The sequence below is a fragment of the Lampris incognitus genome, chromosome 2 (genome assembly GCF_029633865.1).
Source record: "Lampris incognitus isolate fLamInc1 chromosome 2, fLamInc1.hap2, whole genome shotgun sequence".
Lineage (NCBI taxonomy): Eukaryota > Metazoa > Chordata > Actinopteri > Lampriformes > Lampridae > Lampris > Lampris incognitus.
The window spans coordinates 150,835,471-150,858,079 of record NC_079212.1 but is presented as its reverse complement, the minus strand read 5'-3'; the positions used below and the strand labels follow the sequence as shown (position 1 = coordinate 150,858,079).

The 22,609-nt window shown below is 46.8% G+C and overlaps 1 protein-coding gene across 1 annotated transcript in view; it reads right to left on the bottom strand.

The window, feature by feature from the left end:
* Positions 1-22,228, bottom strand: part of zgc:109913 (regulator of G-protein signaling 9-binding protein) — a 74,863-nt gene extending 52,635 nt beyond the window's left edge. Inside the window, exon 1 of the mRNA XM_056301946.1 lies at positions 22,027-22,228. Coding sequence (XP_056157921.1) covers positions 22,027-22,228 — 202 coding nt within the window. The remainder of the gene's footprint in view (positions 1-22,026) is intronic.
* Between the last annotated feature and the right edge of the window lie 381 nt (positions 22,229-22,609).

Genomic DNA, 22,609 nt, shown 5'->3' with positions numbered 1-22,609 from the left:
GATAGCAGCTTTTTGCTCTTCTTAGACTTCTTTAAAGCCTTTGACACGATGGAACATACTTTTCTCTTTCATTCGTTAAAGAAATTTGGTTTTGGAGACTTTTTTTGCAATACAATTAAAACCCTTTACAATAATGCCAACTGTTCAATCAAGCTTAAATATGGGTCATCTTCCAGGTTTGAGGTCAAACGTGGCGTTCGTCAAGGTTGCCCGATATCGCCATATTTATTTCTACTCGCTGCCCAACTTTTATGTGACCATATTAAGTGTAGTAATCTGAAAGGTGTTTCTATTGCTGATAGAACTATTGTAATTAGTCAACTAGTGGATGACACCACTTTATTTCTAAAAGACAGCTCCCAAGTACCTTTAGCTATTAATATTATAGAACAATTTACTAAAGCTTCGGGCCTTCATTTAAATCTTAAAAAATTTGAATTATTAGCTATCAAAGATTGTTGTGTTGATTCAATTTCCAATATTCAAGTTAAAAATTCGGTTACTTATTTAGGTATCATTATAGATAAAAATGAATCCCAAAGATGTAACACTAACTTCAATCCAATAATTAACAAAACTAAACAAAAATTCAATCTGTGGCTCTTACGTGACTTATCTTTAAGGGGCCGAATTCTCCTCTCAAAGGCTGAAGGAATATCGAGATTAACATATCCTGCACTATCATTAGGTATAGATAGTCATATATGCAGAACAATAGATAAAATATTATTTGATTTTGTATGGAAAAACCGCACCCATTATCTTGGGAAATCTGTTCTGATGAGCGAATACAATAATGGTGGCCTTAATTTTTTAGACTTTTCCACACTAAATTACACCTTTAAAATAAATTGGATCAGACGTTAGATTATATGTCCATCTTCTCTTTGGAATTTCATTCCCCGTTTTGTATTTTCTTCAATTGGTGGTCTTAAATTTTTGGCTTCTATGTAACTATAACATTGACAAAATTCCCCTCAAACTTTCTTCGTTCCACAAACAAATGTTACTGGCATGGTGTCTAATTTACAAAAACAACTTTTCTCCTCACAGGTTTTTTATTTGGAATAATAGATATTTGCTGTATAAAAACAAATCTATCTTTTTCAAACAGTGGTTTGACAACAATATTCTTTTGATTAGTCAGTTGTATAACCAACATGGGCAACTTTACAATTACGTTGAATTCATTCAGCATTATAGATTCCCTGTTACACCTAAAGAATTTTCTATTGTTTTTGATGCTGTTCCCTCTGGTATTGTTTCAATTTTCAAAGGTGTTAATGTGAATGTTAATCTCCCTATATCAGTAGATGTAACTGAAACAACTGTTGGGAAAGCATGCTTTTCATGGAACACCAAGAACAAAAACAAGATTATTCGTCAACTGTTTCAACAAGATATTATTAGCTCACCCTCTGCCTTATCTTATTGGTCTGCCTTTGTTGGTGAAAAAATTGTTTGGGAGAAAATTTGGCTTTTACCTCACAAGTTCCTCTTGACTAATAAAGTAAAAGAAATATCTTTCAAAATTATTCATAGATTCTATCCAACTAATCATTATTTGCAGAGACTTAGAAGGACATTGATGTGAGTTGTTCTCTCTGTGGTTTGTTTAATGAAACATTGGTTCATTTATTTTGGTCTTGCCCACACACTAAACAACTGTGGAGTAGGTTGTCTCGTTTGATTATTGATCATATTTACCCTCTTTTCACCCTGAGTTGGAAAAATGTATTGTTTGGATATACTGAATTTGATAGGAACCTCGATTCTCAGTATTATTTAATCAATTTGCTAATTATCTTAACAAAATTCTATATTCACAGATCTAAATTCTCTAGCAAGAAACCTAATTTTCCTGAGCTGTCTGCGTATATCAAACAATATATTTCATCAATATCTGATAGTGAAAACAAAAAAGCTGTAAAAACTTATAAGCACTTTATGATTTACAAAATATTTAGTTAAGTATGTAATTTATTTGTTTTACTTTATACAATCCCCCTGGCGTATTTATGTTAATGTTTATGATGATATATGTGTTAATGTTGTATACATTTGATAATGTGACTATTGTTGATTGACATTGTTGTATACTATTTTTGTTCACTTTTGTTAATAAAGTTCTTCAGAAAAGAAGCAGAACTGCAGCAGACGGAAGGGGCCGTGTTTGCATGGCAGACCACAGTAAACACGCAACACCAGACGTGATCTGATGAGTGGCCGTTGCTTCATTCGAGACGCCGCAGACTGGCCGCTAGGAGGCAACCCTCTAAATATCGCAGCGGTGATTGGCTGGTAGTTTGGTGTATTCTCAGAGACGGTGTGTCGTCGTGAATATGTGGCGGTGCGTTTTGTGGAGCAGTGTTTGGAAGTGTGTATTACTGGCGCCGAGTGCATGACGTGTGCATGACATGAGCACGTGATCGTGGCTGCCGCTGGTGCAGAATACGTGGCGTGTCCGTGAGGTTGGCGCGTGATGGAGACATGCGCAGTGTGCGCCTTCGCCCCCGCCGCGTGTGTGCACGCGTGTGACTGTATGCTTGTGTGCATGTGTGAACGTATGTGTTATATGTGATAGTCTTGCTTTAGGCTGGGATTTGTAGTTTGGGTGATGAAGAGCCAGCAGCTGGCCTGTATCCAGTTCCTCCCCGCCCCAGCGGTATTACATGTGGAGGCGCCGCTGGGACGAGAGAAGCGAGGCTGCTGTCCCGAGGCTGAGGAAGACGCCCGCATCGACCGTCCCAGAAAACAACCCAGGTGGCGGAGAGCCCGCGCGCGATATTATGAACCCTACATAGCCCTCGCCAAAATCCCGTACCCTGTCCCAAATCTCGCGAACGGACGCCGGATTTCCGTTGCGTTGCTAAGGAAACAATCAACTATCAACTCGGTGCGAAGCAAAGCTAACGTTAGCTACCTTCAATTTTGTAATTTTGTATTTTTCGCAATTTTGGACAGCTGGCTGCTTTTGTAATTTTGGACTGCTGGCTGTCAACAACAGAACGGAGGTAAGTAACGTTAGTTGTCTGAAAATGAACATATATCTAATAAATAGACTTTCTCACATTTAAGAAAGCTGATCAGTAAGTTGCTACCTGTGTATAAATGTAAAAGTCATATTACTACAATATAGGAGCTCGTTTTGTTTGTAGTCATGATAAGGGGTGAAGTATCCTATGCTCAAACGTGGAGCAAGCAAAGATTGAGTTAAAAACGTTAATGTTGATTGTGGATAACTTAGACAGGTTAAATTGTGGGTGTACAGCGTTTCCTTGATGAGCGCTAACCCCATAACAACATATTTTCGCGTTGCTACGGTGGCGCACACGTGACAAAGCCAGAAACGGGATTTTGGCGAGGCCTATGTAGGGTTCATAATATCGCAGCCCGCGCGGCTACCGCTGGGGGGAAAGCCTAGTCAAGGAAGGCGTGCATCCTGAGGTACAGAGTGGTCACTAGGGGGCAGCAAAGTCCACGGTGACAGGCTAAACACACTCCCACACATAGCTTGTCACTCACCCGCCAGGATGGGAGTCAGAGGTGGAGGATTTGCAGTTTGAGATTAAAGCAGCTCTTTTTCGATTTACTACAGGCCAGCTACTGCAAATATGGGAGTTTCTTAACATCTCAGGTACAAACCAAAAAACATAGTTGGCAAAACTCGAAGGCGCTTGTTTCGTACAGCATCCAACATGTTGAACGTGATGACCTAAGTGAACTTGAAGATGGCGGTCTGTCCGAACTGTTAAGCCTAATGGACATGATACAGACCCTTCAGAAGGCTAGCAGAAATAAAACGCTCGAAGATGAAAAGGAGGAACAGGATAAATTAGAGAGAGAATTAGAACAGCTAAAACCAATGGTGCAACAGAAGGAAGCTGAAATGCAGGAACGAGCCAGCAGAGACACAAAGAGTAGAGTGACCAATAAAACTCTACCAGCTCCCACACCCCTGCCCATGCAAATAGCCCGCCATGGCGTAAAGACTATGACATGGCAGGTCACATTGGCCAACCTGGGCAAAGAGGCAGACTTACCTTCTCCAGCTCCGCCCGCCAAATTGAGAACGGTCTCAGCAAAGGCTGCCCTGAGTCTGAAATCGTGGATGCTGTTATTAGAGCCACTGTACCCGGCCTACAGCTGCGGAGTTATCTTGAGGGTAAAAGCGATCAGTCTCTGCAGACTTTAAGGAGGATCCTCCGCTCACATTACCAAGAGAGGAGTGCAACTGAGCGATACAAACAGCTGACCACAGAGGTTCAGAGCAGCAAAGAGGCTCCACAGAACTTTTTAATCAGAGCAATGGATTTAAGACAGAAATTGTTGTTTGCATCACAGGAAGCTGAGTCTAGTCTCAAGTATGACCCCGCACTAGTGCAGAGCATGTTCATGCATACGATACTCACAGGCTTACAGAATGACAGCATCAAAACCAATCTTCAACCTTACCTGCTACAACCAACTACTTCAGAGGAGTTGCTCTTGGAAAGGCTCAATATGGCATGTGCTAATGAGAAAGAGAGACAAGATAAAAAGAAGCAGATCACACAACAGCAACACACCAGTGTCCACGCTGTCCAGTCTAGTGATGTAAGTGGAGACAAATGTACAGCTCGACAAAGCACAGTCACACTTCCTCCCGATGTGCTGTCAGACCTCAAGGAAATCAAAGCAGACATTGTACTGTTGAAAGATCTCAAGGCAGAGGTATCACAAATAAGAGAGTCTATTCATAAGACAGAACATACACCAAAACTGTACCCTCCCACTAGCAAAGAGACAGATTATGGTACAGCCACCCATCCACATTATTTCCACCCACAGTTCACGGCCTGGAATAAAGAGAGTGCCACAGCTTTCCACCAGCCAGGTGGACCAGTGCAGGAATATCGAGCTGCGAGTGGTCCGAGGATAATGAATGGAGCGGCCCAGTTTCAGCAGAGGTTTGCGCCACAGAGATATCAAATATCCACGCCTCCGACCAAAATGTTATATGTGTCAGCAGCGAGGAGAGGAATACTGCCAGCATTACCACAGGTGTGGGAGGAGCAAACACTCCCGTGCAGGTTGCAGAGGAAACCGAGCGCTGCCCGGTGCTGAGAGAGAGAGAGAGACCTTTAAACGAGGAGCGATTGCCCGCGGGGGGCAGAGAGTGACCGGATACACAATGGTCGGTGTGTAAAACAGTACTTTACTGTTCCAGAGAATGTCAGGGTCATCACTGGCCAGAACATAAAGAAAACTGTAAACCATTCACACCTCTTAAGCCAAAACCACAACAAGCACATTCATGCAAGATTGCGGCTGACAAAAAAACCCATTCTGACAAAGAAAGAGTCCACGGTGACTGAACTGGTTGGAAAAAAATGTCTCACTGACTGCCACCTACAAGGGAAGAGAACTAAAGTACTCTGGGCCACTTGCTCACAGGTGTCTGCAATCGATGAGGTTTGGAAAGCTGACAATGTCCCTCATACCAAATTGAGAGACATAGCAGAGATAGTTGATCCAAATGAGCCCTTGCAGGTTGAGGCAGCCAACGGTAGAGAGATGCCATATGTAGGGTGGATAGCAGTGAGCTTTAGGCTAACAGCTAGTGCTGAGGAGTTTCAGGTTCCCATGCTTATCATGAAAGGCAACCAACAGACCCGCCCTATAATTGGCTTCAGTGTAATTGAACATGTTGTTCTTAACAGTCAGAAAAACCAGACAATGACGTTGAGGAAGATAAACTGATAAAAACAGTAAAGATGGCTTTCCCTAACTTAAAGAAAAAGACAGTTAAGGCATTCATTAAAGCAGTGAGTGTTGAGCGAACAAGTGCGCATCTAGTGAGGACAGCCTGTCAGAGAATGAGTATACCGAGTCGTAGCTCTGTACAAGTGAAATGTAGAATACATGCTAAGCCCTTTAAAGAAGACACCACCTTAGCCTTTGAGCCCGATCACAATCCCCAGTGGCCAGAGGAACTGGACTTTTGTGCCGCACTTGTTCAGGTTAGGAAAGGGGCACATCCAAACATCATCCTTAGTGTACAAAACCCCACTGACCATGACATTATGTTGACAGGCTGGGTAGTTATTGGTACAGCACAGTCAGTGGAGTCAAGGAAGCGTACTCACCTGTTGATATAAATAACATTCAGGCCCAACACACCAAAGACCAGGAAACTAGTTCAGAGCTCTGGGACCCCCCTATTGATCTCAGCCACCTAGATGAAGGTCAGAGGCAGGTTGCTCATGAGATGCTGAGGGAGGAGTCAAACTCCTTCTCCCGATCAGATAGTGACATAGGTTGTATTGATAAGCTTCAGTTGAGCATTTCATTGAAAGACCCTGAGCTGGTAGCAAGAACCTACATGTCAGTCCCCAAGCCCTTATATGAGGAAATGAAGGATTATTTAATGGATTTGATTGCACAGGGGTGGATAGAGAAATCACACTCATCGTATTCTTCCCCCGTTGTTTGTGTCAGGAAAAAGTGTGGGTCATTATGTCTGTGCATAGACTATAGAGAGTTAAATCGCAAGACTCACCCTGACAGACAGCCAATCCCGAGAGTGCAGGATATCATGGCTGGCCTCAGAAGAAACACCATGTTCTCACTGTTAGACCAGGGAAAGGCCTACCATCAGGGGTTTATGGCAAAAGACAGCAAACACCTGACAGCTTGCGTGACACCCTGGGGCTTGTATGAATGGGCCCGGATCCCCTTCGGACTTATGAATAGTCCAGCAGCATTTCAGCGCTGCATGGAGGAGTGTTTAGAGGGCCTCCAAGACAAAATATGTGTACCATATTTAGATGACACCCTCGTGTTCAGCAAAACATTCGAAAGCCACGTCAGCGATGTAAGACAAGTGTTGCAGAGACCGAGACAGCATGGAATCAAATTAAAACCAAGCAAATGTGACTTATTCAAAGCTGAAGTTTGCTACCTTGAGAGAATGGTATCAGCTGAAGGAAATAAAATCGATCCTGCCGACACAGCTGCCATGAGGGTTCTGAAAGATACTACTACTACTTTCGGCTGCTCCCGTTAGGGGTCGCCACAGCGGATCATCCGGTCTTATTTATGATCCGCATATTTGATTTGGCAAAAATTTTACGCCGGATGCCCTTCCTGACGCAACCCTCCCCATTTGTCCGGGCTTGGGACCGGCACTAAGGATGCACTGGCTTGTGCGTCCTCAGTGGCTGGGTTATGAGGGTTCTGAAAGATAAGAAACCAAAAACAGTTGGCGAGTTCAGGCAGATGATGGGACTGTTAAGTTACTTTCGCCAGTACATAAATTACTTTTCTCGCATCGCTAGCCCCCTTTATGAGCTGACAAAGGGACCTGCCCATATGGAAAGCCCACAACCCAAGGGAAGGAAGTGGCATAAAAAAAGAAATGTGAACGTGGTGCCATCTCACATACCAATACAATGGACAGACTCACATCAACAAACTCTTGAGCACCGGATAGACTGTCTGGTTACACCAGCAGTCCTGGCATTCCCAGATTTCTCCCAGCCGTTTGTTCTTCATACATACAGACGCATCCAATAGGGGGTTAGGAGCTGTGCTATATCAGAAACACGATGGGAAGCTACATGTAACTGCGTATGGATCCCGGACACTGTCAGCATCAGAAAGGAACTATCACCTCCATTCAGGTAAATTAGAATTTCTCGCTCTTAAGTGGGCGATTACAGAAAGATTCCGCGACTATTTGTATTATGCCCCCTTTTTCACAGTTTACAGTGACAACAACCCCCTGACTTATGTGTTGTCCACTGCGAAGTTAAACGCCACAGGAAGTAGGTGGGTAGCAGAATTAGCAGACTTTAACTTTACCATATCGCCCCAGCAAAGAAAACATCGATGCTGATAGCTTGTCTAGAATGCCAGTAGATGTTGGGAAGCTGATGAATGAGTGCACAGAGGAGATGTCTTATGATGCGGTGGGAACAACTGCTCAGGCAGTAGAAACACAGTCAGAGACAAACGCCTTATGGTCAGTGGCCATCTCTGTCAAGAGTCTGCTCGATGCTCAAGATACCTCAGTTGTTTCATTAACACCAGCACAGATACAACAGGATCAAAAAAACGACTCACATATTGGACCAGTTTTGCAGTACAAAGTGTCTGGAGTGAGGGCCTCACGTCAAGAACTGAGAAACCTCGATGAACAGAGCCGTTGTCTCCTCCGTGCATGGGACAAACTGGAGGATGATGGAAACAGAACACAACTGGTATTGCCTGAAAAACACAAGACTGCTGCATTAAAGGAGCTACGCAACCAGACGGGGCACCAAGGCACTGACAGGACAACATCGCTCGTTAGAGACCGCTTTTTCTGGCCGTACATGCAGCGGGAAATAGAACAATATGCGATGAGCTGCACTTGCCTTAAACAAAAAAAACCTAGCCGAGAGGCAAGGGACCCTCTTAAAAACATTGTCACCACCCAGCCATTTGAACTCGTGTCAGTGGACTTACTCCATCTTGATAAGTGTAAAGGCGGGTATGAGTATATTTTAGTGATTGTAGATAATTTCACACGTTTTGCACAGGCGTACCCTACAACAACAAAGTCTGGAAAAATAGTGGCTGACAAAATATCCAATGATTGCGCCTTGAAATTTGGATTCCCAAGGTGCATTCGCCACGATCAGGGAGGTGAGTTTGAAAATCAACTTTTCTCACAACTGAGCAAATACTGTAATGTGGCTGGATCAAGGACTACCCCTTACCATCCACAGGGGAACGGTCAGGTTGAATGTTTCAACCGAACGTTAATGCAGATGCTTAAGTCTCTCGCAGACAAAGACAAGACAAATTGGAAAGACTCTGTCAATAAGCTAATCTTTGCTTACAACTGCATACGTACAGAGGTAACAGGCTTTTCTCCATTTTACCTACTATACAGCTGCTCTCCAAGACTACCTATTGACATGTTATTCAACTTGCCAACCGAAGCAGGAAGCTGTAGTCACCGTGAGTATGTTGAACAGTTGAAGCAATGAATGCAGCTGTCGCAAGAGAGAATGCACGTAAATCTGTTCAGAGAAACAAGAGGATATATGATGGCAAAGTGAGGAGTTCAGTGTTGTGCCTAGGTGACCGTGTGTTAGTGCAAAACATGACCCCTCGGGGAGGACCTGGAAAATTGAGGAATCACTGGGAAGAGATCATCCATACTGTAGTTCGACAAGTGGGAGAGGATGTCCCCATTTATGAGCTGAGACCTGAACATGGGAAAGGAAAGTCAAGGATTCTGCATCAAAACCTCCTTTTGCCATGCGATCACCTGCCGCTGGAAGCTGAAATGCACCCACATGTGAAACCAAAAAGGAAAATTGCAGTGGTTGATAAAGCCAGAGAGGACTCGGGGGAAGAGGAGGATGATTACTATTTCATGCCACCTCAGATCGCAGCTCGACCAAAAGAAACAGTGAGAGAGACTCCTGTCATGGCTGATGATGTGACAGAGCCAGACCCGGCGGAACCTGCAACAGAACGACCTCAGATGGAGAACAGTGATAATGACTTACCGGAAATCCAGGATGTCCAGGACGACGACTCACCTGATACTGAGGATGAGGCATCATTGCCCTCAGTGGAACAGGAAAGAGAGAGGGAGACAAGGACTCAGCGGCCTCAGAGACAGCACAGGCCACCAAAGACTCTCAGATATGACAAAATAGGAACTCCATCCTGCTACAGTCATGCTGCACTGCCCTGTTAAGTAAGACCTCAAGCATGGACACAACCGGTGCAGCCATACTACAACCAGCCCCTTTTTGTGTATGGGATGTAGACAGGAAAATTTATTTGAAGAACTGGAGCTGTGATGAAGCTGTGATGAAGGTGGTCCAACCTGCATGAACATACATACATTTTTCTTAACATCAAATTAGCAGATATTTACTCGGCATTTGCAGAAATTAACTAACGTTACCGAATACAGTTTACAATGCGTCAAACGAAATTCACATCGCTAATAAGAAAACAAACAATATTATCGGCATTTTACATGCGTTGTCATAACAACACAATAGCTACTGCTATTAGCTCAGTCTGGTGATTATACAAGAATCTACCGAGCTCATTTAGCTTTGTACAGACATTCAAACTCGATCAACATTTGTATATAATACTCGGAATCCACATACAACGACAAAACAGTGTACTTACAACGTTTCCACTTTATCGCATTTAATGAACCGTTGTATTGTTCGGGAGCTCAACTCCGCGCAACCGTGTGCTTCGGTTCTTTGCACCGTTCTGAATCGCCTGCGCTGCATGATGACGTCATCTACGCGCTTCATATTACTGAGATTGGTGCCTCCATGGCTCCACCTGCTGGCCAGGCGGGCATACAATTATCCAGACTACTGTACATAACTTACACTCCCCCCTAAGGGGCCGTAAAGGGACCTTTACACAAAAATTAAGTAACATACAGCACATTAATATAAAGCAATCAATGCATCATGACCTTATGATTTCCAAGACATATCAAAACGTCACATATTTACAAAAACAAAAAACAAAACAAAAAAACCTTCTTTTAACAGCCAAATAAGAATTGACATCAGGTTTTTTTTTGTAATAAAGACCCTTTTTTTCTTTTAAAACAAAATCCAAACTACTTGAAAATATCAATGGTAGCTAAGTACAGTTTTCTGGTGCAAAAGATCAATACAGGAAGATCCTAATTTGCCTCCTCTGTAATGATCTGTGCCCTCTGGCTATGTTAACTTATAACATTAATAAAGCAAGGACGACTTCTCTCGTGCTGGGTGTTTATTCACCGACCGGATTCCCACTGACGTTGTTACGTACATCACGCGACTTTGTTGTGGCGCTACGGAAAGCCGTAAGGGACATTAGCAAATCAAATATTACTAGCAAATATTACATCTCCCTTTTTCTGAAAAGTGCTGCTTTCTCTGCAGAGATACAGACCACGTTGAGCACGTTTATAAGCGAATACAATCTTAATAAGAAAGAATATGAAAGTGGAACTCTTATATAACTGGACTGCAACAAAGTAGTGTAAAACATTTCCTTCACTGTCTAAATGTGACACCGTAATAACATTTCATCTTTTTTTTCATTTCATTACTGGTAACTGCAAACAGCAGGTAGGTACACAAGGTAAGTGAACGCTGTAAATATTTCTTTTCAAAACATAGCAGGTATAGTACAGGTTGGGGTACAATTCTCTCTTTTTTAAACATTCATAAGTCAAGGACTTGTCTTGGTTTGATCGTGCGACCTGACCTCGTGGTGTAACCAGGCTGTGTGTCTGGTTGTCGCTGATTGTTCGTGTCTGGAGGTTCAGCATGCTCTTGCTGATGGGCTTGTGTGTTGTTGTTAGCGCTGGTAACAGTCTGCTGTGAAGTGTGTGTGTGTGTAGTGTGAGTGTTCACTCTGCTTTGTCGCAGGTGTTGACGGTTGCGTTGGTAGATCTGACCTTCTTTGGTTTGGATGTGGTAGCTCCTGTCTGTGTTCGCTGGTCTTTCCACAGTTGCAGGTCTCCAGGATCCATCCTCCTGCCGGAAGCGGATTGGTGTGCCTGCGGGCAGGTGGGGCAGAGGTTTGGCTGCTCGGTTGTAGTACGCCTGCTGGCGCTGTTGACATACCTCTCTCCTTTTGTGAACATCCTCCTGACTGGTGATCTGTGGCTGCAGGTGTTTTGCTGTTGATGGGAGAATGGACCGCAGCCTCTGACTCATCAGTAGCTGTGCCGGTGATTTCAGGTTGTCCACCGGTGTGTTGCGATACTCCAGTAAGCTCATGTAGGGGTCTTTGTTCTCAGCTTTGGCTTTGTCCGGGATGCGTTTGGCCGTCTGGACAGTCTTCTCGGAGAGGCCGTTGCTCTGTGGGTAGTGGGGGCTTGTGGTGGTGTGTGAGAAACCCCATGTCTGTGAGAAGTTGCGGAACTCACCAGAGCTGTAGCACGGACCGTTGTCGCTGATGATAGTCTCGGGGATTCCGTGTCGAGCCATTGCTGCTTTCAGCTTCATGATGACGGCAGATGAGGTGCAGCTGTAAAGTCTCTCTAGCTCGAAGAATCTGGAGTAGTAGTCCACAGTGACTATGAAGTCCTGTGAGTTCCATGTGAATAGGTCTGTGCCTATCACTCGCCACGGCCGCTCGGGTATGGCGTGTGACATCATTGGTTCCTTTGCATTTGCGCTGTGTCGTTCTTGGCATATGCTGCAGTCTGCTACCGCATCCTCGATCTGTTTCCCCATGCCAGGCCAGAACAGTAAGTCTCTTGCTCGGCATTTGCTTTTTTCCACGCCGAGGTGGCTGGCATGGATGCGCTGTATCATGTCCTTGCGAAGCTTTTGGGGGACAATGATTCTCTCACCTTTGAACAGGATACCGTCCATTTCTGAGATTTCTGCTCTGTGGTTCCAGTATTCCTGGATGCTGGGCGGGCACTTTTTCTTTGTGTCTGGCCAGCCAGTGAGTGTGGCTCGTCTGAGTGCGGTGAGCTGTGGATCTTGCGCTGTTTCCTGCTTGATTTCTGTGAGTCTTGTGTCGCTCACAGGGATGTTGCTGAGGACTGTGTGCACTTGGGCCTCCATCCCTCCCTGTAGGTCACTGTCGTGGTGTTCTATTGACTTGCGTGACAGTGTGTCGGCCACCGGTATGTCCTTACCGGGGCGGTGGATGATTTGGATGTCGTATTTTTGGAGCGCCAGGATCATCCGTTGCAGCCGGGGTGGTGCTGCTGCCATTGGCTTTTTTAGTATTGCCTCCAGAGGCTTGTGGTCTGACTCCACAATCACTTTTCGTCCGTACATGTACTCGTGGAACCTCTTGCAGCCGAAGACCACAGCGTAGAGCTCCTTCTCTATCTGTGCGTAGTTTTCTTCAGTGCTGTTGAGTGACTTGGACGCATAGGCAATTGGTTTGCCATCTTGGAGCATGACAGCCCCAAGGCCACTTTTGGATGCATCCACTTGGAGTCGCAGCTCTTTCTGTGGGTCGAAATATGAGAGTACTGGACCTGGGTGCTGTGTAATGAGATTCTTCATCTCTTGGAATGCCTTGTCGTGGACTGCATCCCACACAAACTCACTGTCCTGTTTCAGAAGCTGTCTGAGGGGTGAGTTTATCTGTGAGAGGTGTGGAGCGAATCTGGCGAGGTAGTTGATCATGCCGAGGACTGTCTCCAGCTCTGCTTTGTTCTGTGGGGGTTGCATGTCCTTGACCGCCTTCACCTTGTGTGGGTCTGGTTTGATGCCTTCGTGTGAGAGCGTGTGGCCGAAGTAGCGTACCTCGGACACGCATATGTGACACTTGTCGGGGTTGAGCCTCATCCCTCGCTCCCTTGTGCGCTTCAGCATCGCTCTGAGACGCTGGTCATGTTCCTCTTTAGTCTTGCCGAACACTAGTATGTCGTCCACTATGGCCGTCACACCGTCCAATCCTTCATATGTTTCATCCACGCGTCTCTGGAACTCGTCTTGAGCGGACACGATTCCGAATGGCAGTCTGAGGAAACGATACCTGCCAAACACTGTGTTAAATGTCGTCAACATTGAGGATTCAGTGCTCAGTTTGATGGCCCAATAGCCTGACCGCGCGTCTAACACGCTAAAGTACTCAGCTCCAGCGAGCTTTGTGGTGGCGTCCTCCAGCGTGGGGAGGGGGTAGTGAGGTCGTTGTATCACTTTGTTAAGAGCTCTGGGGTCTAAACACACTCTAAGTTTGCCTGTCTTTGGCTTCTCAACAATGACGAGTGCGTTCACCCATTCTGTGGGTTCTGTTACCTTACAGATTATGCCGCCTTTCTCCATGCTGTCAAGCTCGTCCCTCAGTTTGCTGCGTAGGGCGATGGGGATTCTGCGTGGCGGGCAGACGACCGGCGTTGCATCTGGTGTGACGTGGAAGGTGCACTCGCCTGGGAACTCTCCTATTCCCTGGAAAACATCTGCATACTCATCCATTATGCTCTGTGATGTGACATTGTTTTCCTCGCTCACAGCCATCACTATTTTTACCACGTTTAGGTCACGGCATGTTTTCATTGCCATGACTGGTGGGGCGTTTGTGTCAATGACGTAAAAGTCCAGCATCATTGCATTGTCTCTGCACTTACATTTGAGTTTGCATGTGCCTTTCACGCTCAGCGCGCCTCCTCCATATTCAGTGAGTCTGTGTATTGCTGGTTTCAGTGTCACATTTTTGAACAGCGCCTGGAACAGGTTGGTGGGAATAGTATTGGCCTGTGCCCCAGTGTCTAGTTTAAACTTTACCTTCTGTGGAGGTGTGCCAATTCCAACCTCTACGTAAGCCTGCTCGTTGCTTTTTCCGTTGTTCTCTATTGAGATGCAGTCTATGTACAGCTCTGTCTGTTCTCCCACAGCGGTGCTCTCCACTGTAATGTTGTCGAAGTACAGTTCTTCCTGCTCTCTGTCAGTGGTGTACTCTTCTGGGTTCTCTCCGACGGCATGTACTGTGCCGCGGTAGTACTTTGTCTGTCCCTGGGAGCTAGACTTGCATACTTTAGCAAAATGATTGAGCTTCTTGCATTTAATGCATTGTTTACCCTTAGCTGGGCAAGTGGCTTTAGCGCCGTGTAGCCCTCCACAATAGCTACACGCCCTGGCGGCGGTGCTAACGTTACCTTCCCTTTGTCTGAAGTTAGCGTTAGCTGCTTTGGGTGCGTTCGGTTTGTAAGTCTTTCTGCCTATTGCGTGCACCGTTTCATGTGTGCTGCCCTGGCCCATAAACTTTAGCTGTTGCTTTGCTAGCTCGTGTGAGCGGGCTACATCTATGGCTTTTTCTAGCGTTAGCTCAGCTCCCTGGCTAAGTAGCTTTTCTCTCACTCTGGGTGAGTTGGTGGCAAACACGATGCGGTCCCTGACCATCTCGTCGGCATTTGGGTAGCCACAGTCTTTGACTAGGAGCTTTAGCTCAGTTACAAATTGTTCGAAGGATTCACCCTCTCCCTGCATCTTTTCATGAAATTTATATCTGGCATAAATCGGGTTTGCTTTGGGGGTGATGTACTCAGTGTACTTATCGTAGTACGTTTCTAGCTTCTTGGCCTGTTCTCCGCTGAGTGTCCAAGTGTTGTGCACATCGCGCCCTTTTTCCCCTATCCAGAGCAGGAGGTAGCTGCATTTCTCCTCTTCATTCTTCCCGCGCAGGGGGCCCTTGAACATTAGCTCTGTTGTTTGTCGAAATCGTCTCCATGCTTCAGGTAAGTTCGCCGATTCCCAGTCCATCCGTGGAGCTGGAACGCCGTACGAATCCATATTGGGTATTTAAACTCCGCTACTCTGACACCATGTAATGATCTGTGCCCTCTGGCTATGTTAACTTATAACATTAATAAAGCAAGGACGACTTCTCTCGTCCTGGGTGTTTATTCACCGACCGGATTCCGACTGACGTTGTTACGTACATCACGTGACGTTGTTGTGGCGCTACGGAAAGCCGTAAGGGACATTAGCAAATCAAATATTAATAGCAAATATTACAATAGCCTGTAGAAGTTCCGTGTAATACTTCGCGTTAAACTTCTTCTGAAATGCTAGCTTGTGTCCAACTCTGCCTGGGCCCATAACCTGTTGAGCTGGGGTGCGTGATGTTCTTGTTGCGTATGGAGGATAAGCAAAGTTTGGCTGTTTTCTCTTTAGCCTTTAACGCTAGGCATATTTATTCAGGCAAATACAGCAGGTCTCTTGGCTCTCTACTACCGACTCTTACAACACACACTGTTGCACACAGAGAACGTGGCGACGTCATATCTGAATGTACCGTAATACAATGAATAAGGGCGCCATCAAATAACAACACAACAGTTTGCTATCAGTCTTTCGGACTTGGGCCGTTTCCAACGGCAACGCGACGCCGGGCGCCATCTTCCAAGGATCAGAGGCATTGTTTACGTTTGCATAAACGTAACCTAGCTAACGTTAACGCTATGGGTCATTAATCGTTTTTATCATAGCAATCATAGCTAACTCAAATCGTATGCAAGTACAATGTTAGCCAGCGTTATCATCATCCATCTAACGCGGTTAGACAACCAGTTTAACAGTTCTGTGCCTGTGAGACTGTACGGTAATGTTAGCTACGTAACATTAGCTAACGTCATGTGTGTATGAGAGAAAGGAAAGCTTACCTTTGTGAAAATGCAAAGAGCACACTAACATTGCAGTCGAAATTGTTGAGATATGACGCCAGGGCATTTGTATGACTATGTGTTACTGTGTACTATTTTGTTTACGACTTTGTTTGTCCACAAGTGGGCGGTGTTGCGCTTGCATGCGCGGATTGATTACGTCACTGAGACGCTGTTCATTTTCTTATTCTCCCAAAACGACCGTATAAACGAAGGCTGCATTTTTTCCCTCCAGCAGAAGTTCGGTAGTCAGTACGATTCTTAACATAAAGTAAAGACATAAAGTATTAGTCTAGTCTTCTAACAGAAATGTATTTGAACGTGATCGATTTGCGTCTCACTGCTGCAACCCACGCCGTCCTGCACCTCTTGGTTAAGTCCTCTATGTTATTTCCTTCGTTTCTCTTCCAAGAAGGGAAAGAAAAAAAGCGTGACCCATTCTCGAGTTTAATACCAGAGCAATCGTGGGATTTGCTGTGGCAATTCTTCACACAACAGGAACACCCAACCAACTCGCCTGCATGCACTAATCTAATATATAGATATGTATCCAATCTAAGCTAAAATGTTACCTTGAAAAAAAAAATATACACCTAACCTAAAACCTTACCAGAGAAAAAACCTGTGATATTAACTTTAATTTGTAAAAAATATTTGACGTACTAACAAAGTTAGTAAGAAAAATCTGTGCTAACAGCTAACAACAATGATTAACGTTACTTGGAAGATGGCGGCTTTCCCAAAATGCAACGCGCGTGTGACATCACGACCGAAAGACTGATAGTGTGGTGGACACGTATTGGGGATAGAATTCCCCCCGGGAACTAAGGGTTAAGTCATGGTTGCCCTGGCAGGTTAACACAGGGTTAAGTCATTGTTGCCCTGGCAGGTTAACACAGGGTTAAGTCATGGTTGTCCAGCCAGTTTTCTGGTTATTCTTGCCGCCTCCGCTCAGTCGAGCTGTGGTTTTGTTGTCTCTGATTTACCGTGGATTAAAGAAAGTTGCCTACACGGCTACAGTGTGAACCTACGGTCTTCTCCGTTCCTTCGCCTCTACACTGTTGACCCCGACGTCGGTTTTCGGATAAGTTTTCTGAAACCACACACACATTATGGCTACGAACGCCGTTGCAATGAAACTGCCGGAGTTTTGGGAGTCCTCCGCGGCTACGTGGTTCACACAGGCTGAGGCACAGTTCGCGCCGCTCAGAGACATAACAGCGGACGAGACCAGGTGCTACTACGTAGTGGCAGCGCTGGGGGGCGCTACGGCTTCCAGGATAAGCGGTTTCATAACCAACCCACCGGCCGATGGTAAATACGCCGCACTTAAACATCTCCTCCTTGAAACTTTTGAACTGTCAACAACGGAGAGAGCACGTCGCCTCTTCGCAATTCAGGGCTTGGGAGATGGCAAACCATCGGAGCTCATGAGCAGGATGTTAAACCTACTGGGTCAAGAAAAGCCATGTTTCCTGTTTATGGAGCTGTTTCTGCGCAACATGCCGCCCCACGTCCAGACTGTGCTCGCTAACTCCACCATCACTGATCCCCGTGAGCTGGCAAAGGAGGCTGACCGATTCTTCGTCGCTACACAACGTTCCTCCCATGCCGGGGTGCTGGCTCCTACCTACAAGCCCTCTGGACTCTGTATGTACCACGCTCGATTTGGTGCGAAAGCTAAACGGTGCCGTTCCCCCTGCAACTACAGGCCGACGGGAAACGAGAGGGCCAACACTCAGTAGTGGCCATGAGTGTTGGCGATACGAGCAGGCTACTCTTCATCCTCGACACCATCTCCGGTCGGCGATTTCTCTGTGACACGGGCGCACAGAGAAGCGTGCTCCCTGCTACTGACGTCGACATCATGGGCGGGGAGCGGGGCCCCCAGTTGGCGACGGCTGACGGCAGCCCTATCCACACCTACGGCGTGCGGTCTGTAGAACTGTGTTTTGGTGGACAACGTTTCACGTGGGAGTTCGTCATGGCCAATGTAACGCTTCCCCTCCTCGGAGCTGATTTTTTGTGCGCTTACGGTTTGCTAGTGGACATTCAGAACAGCCGTCTGGTCGACGCCTTAACCTTCTCCTCCTTCGCATGTACGCGGGGGGAAGCGGCCTATGCAGGTCTATCCAACTCTCTCTCAGAGGCAGACAAGTTCAACCGCCTCCTCGCTGAGTTCCCTGACCTCACCCAGCCTACCTTCTCTGCACCCACCGCTAAGCATGGGGTGGAGCATCACATTGCTACGAAGGGGCCCCCGGTCTACGCCAGAGCCAGGCGTCTCGACCCCGCCAAACTCGCCATTGCCAAGTCTGAGTTTGAGCACCTGGAACGCATGGGGATCATCCGCCGCTCTGACAGCCCGTGGGCGTCCCCACTCCACATCGTCGCTAAGCCTGATGGAGGTTGGCGCCCATGCGGGGACTACCGCCGACTAAATGACGCCACCACGCCCGACCGCTATCCTGTCCCGCATATCCAGGACTTTTCTGCAAACCTGTCTGGCAAACGCGTCTTCTCAAAGTCGACCTGGTCCGTGGTTATCATCAAGTTCCCGTGCACCCCTCGGACATCCCCAAGACAGCGGTGACTACCCCATTCGGCCTATTTGAATTCCTACGAATGCCATTTGGACTCAAAAATGCGGCCCAGTCCTTTCAGCGGCTGATGGATTCAGTGCTCCGTGGCCTTCCTTTCATCTTCGTCTATTTGGACGACATACTCATCGCCAGCGCCTCCGAGGAAGAACACCTGTCCCATCTTCACGCCCTCTTCACACGCCTCAGCCAGCATGGGCTGATCGTCAACCCGGCGAAGTGCCGGTTTGGGCTGACGGCCATTGATTTCCTCGGGCACCGCATCACTGGGGACGGGGCGGTCCCCCTGCCCTCAAAGGTGGAAGCGGTGGCGGCCTTTCCGCGCCCCCAAACAGCTCGTGCGCTCAGGGAGTTCATCGGGATGGTGACATTCTACCACCGCGTCATTCCCCGAGCCGCCTTTAACATCCGGCCACTGTACGAGGCGCTGAAAGGCAAGTCCCTCAACCAGGCGGTCGACTGGACAGCAGAGCGGGACCGTGCGTTCACCGAGACTAAAGCTGCGCTCTCCCAGGCTACCCTGCTAGCGCATCCTTCACCTACAGCGCCTATTTCCATAACCACAGATGCATCGGACTATGCTGTTGGTGCGGTTCAGTGGGTGGGGGGGGGGCTTGGCAGCCTTTGGCCTTTTTCAGTCGCCAGCTTACACCCTGAGAGCGCAAGTATAGTACTTTTGACAGGGAACTCCTCGGTCTCTGGCTCGCCGTCCGGCATTTCCGGTTCCTGCTAGAGGGCCGCGAGTTTACTGCGTACGTGGACCACAAGCCTCTCACATTTGCCATGTCCAATACGGCCGAGCCATGGTCCGCTCGCCAGCAGCGACAACTCTCCTACATTTCGGAATTCACTACCGACATCCAGCACGTTGCTGGTAAGTCTAACCAGGTAGCTGACTGCCTCTCTAGGGCAGTGATTGGAGCGGTCCACCTAGGCCTGGACTATGCACAGATGGCCGCTGACCAGGCCACGGACCCGAGCGTCCTCCGTCTCCGGACCTCCGACACGGGGTGCTACAGGCTGCTGAGGACTAACTGCGGTGGTTCCCGGACTGCCGCCCGAATTCGCTACATTGGTGTCAGAAGTGGGATGGTGAGACCGTGAGGGGTGGAGGCTACAGCTCTGAGGAAGAAGCTGAAAACCGGACTGCAAACCAGACCACACGACCAGTGGCTTGCTCGTGCGAGCCTTTCCACGCCAGTTAACAGAGACAAAGTCCACCGCATCTGCCAACGAAGCTGAGCTAGTGCTAACAATAGCAGGTCTGCTGTCAAGCCCGGGGCTAAGGCTATCTGGAGTGCCTGTCACATCTAACGTAATCCTAGCCAAAAGCAGCTGCTCTAACTCACCGACTCGTCACTCTAGTAGAAACAACATATCTGTAACTATGGAGCAGTCACCACAAACCATCATTTTAATGAGGCTGCTTTGACTGCGAATGTAATACAGCTAACTGCTAAGCTAGGCTAAACTCAAAGCTAGCAACAAACTAGGAATGAGAAGCTGCCTACTAAACACAAGATTCGTATAAGAAAAAACTAGAGAATCTAGCGATAAGTGAACTAAGCACGGAAAATAGCTAAATCAGAACAAAATGAAGAGGTTAGGGCAGAATACAGAGAAGAGGTAGTAAGACAAGTTGTCAGTCTCACGAAGCCGCTGCTCACGAAGGCAGAAGCTGGATACAGCTGGCAGTGACGTCCACGGACCAACACAGAAGGAAGAGCTCACAAGGGGGAGGCCATATGCGTTAATGAGCGGGAGGACAGCGCAATGGTGAGGATGCCTTGTCTGTGTGGCTCAAAATACAGCCCTCTCTCACCTGGAAAGACCCAAAACCTATGTCAGGATCCTCTTTGTTGATTCCAGCTCGGCGGCATTTAACACCATCATACCAAACACGGTGGTAGGGCTATATCCATCCATATGCAATTGGATACTGGACTCTGTCATCAACTGCCCCGCCCCCCCCCCCATACTGTAAGACTGGGCAAGCACACATCCTCCACCCTCATCCTGAGCACCAGTGTCCCCCAGGGCTATGTGCTGAGCTCCCTCCTTTATGCACTGTTCACACATGACTGCCAACCCATCCGCACCTCAAAACACTATTGTTAAGTTTGCAGATGATACGACAGTCATTGGGCTCATATCAGACAACGATGAAGCGGCATACAGGGAGGAGTGTCAGAACCTGACAACGTGGTGTGTTAACAACAACCTGGTCTTAAACACGAAAAAGACCAAGGAGATTGTCGTGGACTTTAGGGCCTCCAAGAAGATCACACACAGTCCTGTCCACATCAACACAGGCTGTGAAGAGTCCCCATTTCCAGGTTCCTGGGAGTCACCATCACAGAGGACCTCTCCTGGTCTGACAACACCTCAGCAGTGGTGGGTAAGGCACAACAAGGCCTTTATTTTCTGAGGAGGCTAAGGAGGGCCAACCTCCCCCAAAAGCTGCTTGTCAACTTTTAAAGATGACCCATCGAGAGCATCCTAACAAACTGCATGACAGCCTGGTACAGTAGCTGCACCAAAGCTGACAAAAAAAACCCCCAGTGTGTTGTGGAAGCAGCACAGGACATTGTCTGGCTTTCACTAGAACATTTTCACAGCACTTTTTGTTAGGAGAACATCATACAAGACATTACACACCCTGGACACCATCTGTTTCAGTTCCTCCCATCACGTAGGTGCTTCACATGAATCCACACATGCACAAGGAGACTGAAAAACAGCTTCTTGCAAAAAGCTGTGGCACTAATGAACTCAGACATCTCCTCAGCCTGATGAGGCTGATGTGCTACCACCTTTGGGCACGTGCAATATTTGCACTATTTACTCACATGTCACTTTAAGCCACTTCATATCTGTCCACCACATCTTTACTGTATTTTTGCTGATGATGTTTTTGCACCTTTGAAGTTCAAGGTCTGCATATAGTATTTCCTGAGCTGATGATGGAGGTAGCCGCTGAGTTCGCCATCTTGTTCTTCTAGCTTTTGCTTCTACTATATGACAATTTATTTCTATGAGACTATCTGACCAGCTGACTTGCAGGATCATAATGTCTATGGTTTCGACTGTAGCTTCTCTCTAAACCGCTCTGTGTGAACCCTACAGTTTATTTATCAGCGAGACACCTGCCCTCCATCAACACCAACCACCAAGGTGCCATTGAGCAAGGCACATAGCTTCTAACTCCTGCAGCTGTGTTACTGAGTCAGAATGTGCCATGTTTGTTAGAGTTGTTAGTGTGGATGATGTTTGTACCTGAACAGATCCTGTAGGCCAGAGCTCTGGTCTCCCCCATCTCCTCTCGCAAGAAGCTACCGTCTGATGTGCTGCCTATAGAGGAGGCCAGCTGCTGGAAACAGGAACTCACTTTGCTCAGAGCCTCTTGAGCATGCTCACATTCCCACAGCTGTTTCCTCCGAGCCTGCAGCTCATCTGCTGAACGACGCCAGCGATTCATTGCCTGGTTGAGAGACAGATGGATAGACAAACAGACAGACAGATCAATTCAATATCAATCAATCAATCAATTGGTCAATCAATCAATCAATCAATCAGTCAATCAGGTTGAATTTTATATAGCATCTGACCCTGGCAGCAAAGGTCATTATCTGGGAAATGGACACTGCTGACCTTCACTGAAGTCAGGGAGCTTAAAGCATCACCAGTCTGATGTCATGGAGACATTTTCAGTGGATATGAGACTAACTTTATCTTGTCATTAATTTAAATGAGATTTCTAAATGAGAATTTTAAATGACATGCAGGGTGTTGTTGTTGTATGACTAAGTGTAGTATAGCTGTAGTTGAGATATGTGAGGTAATGTAGGAGAGTAGTAGT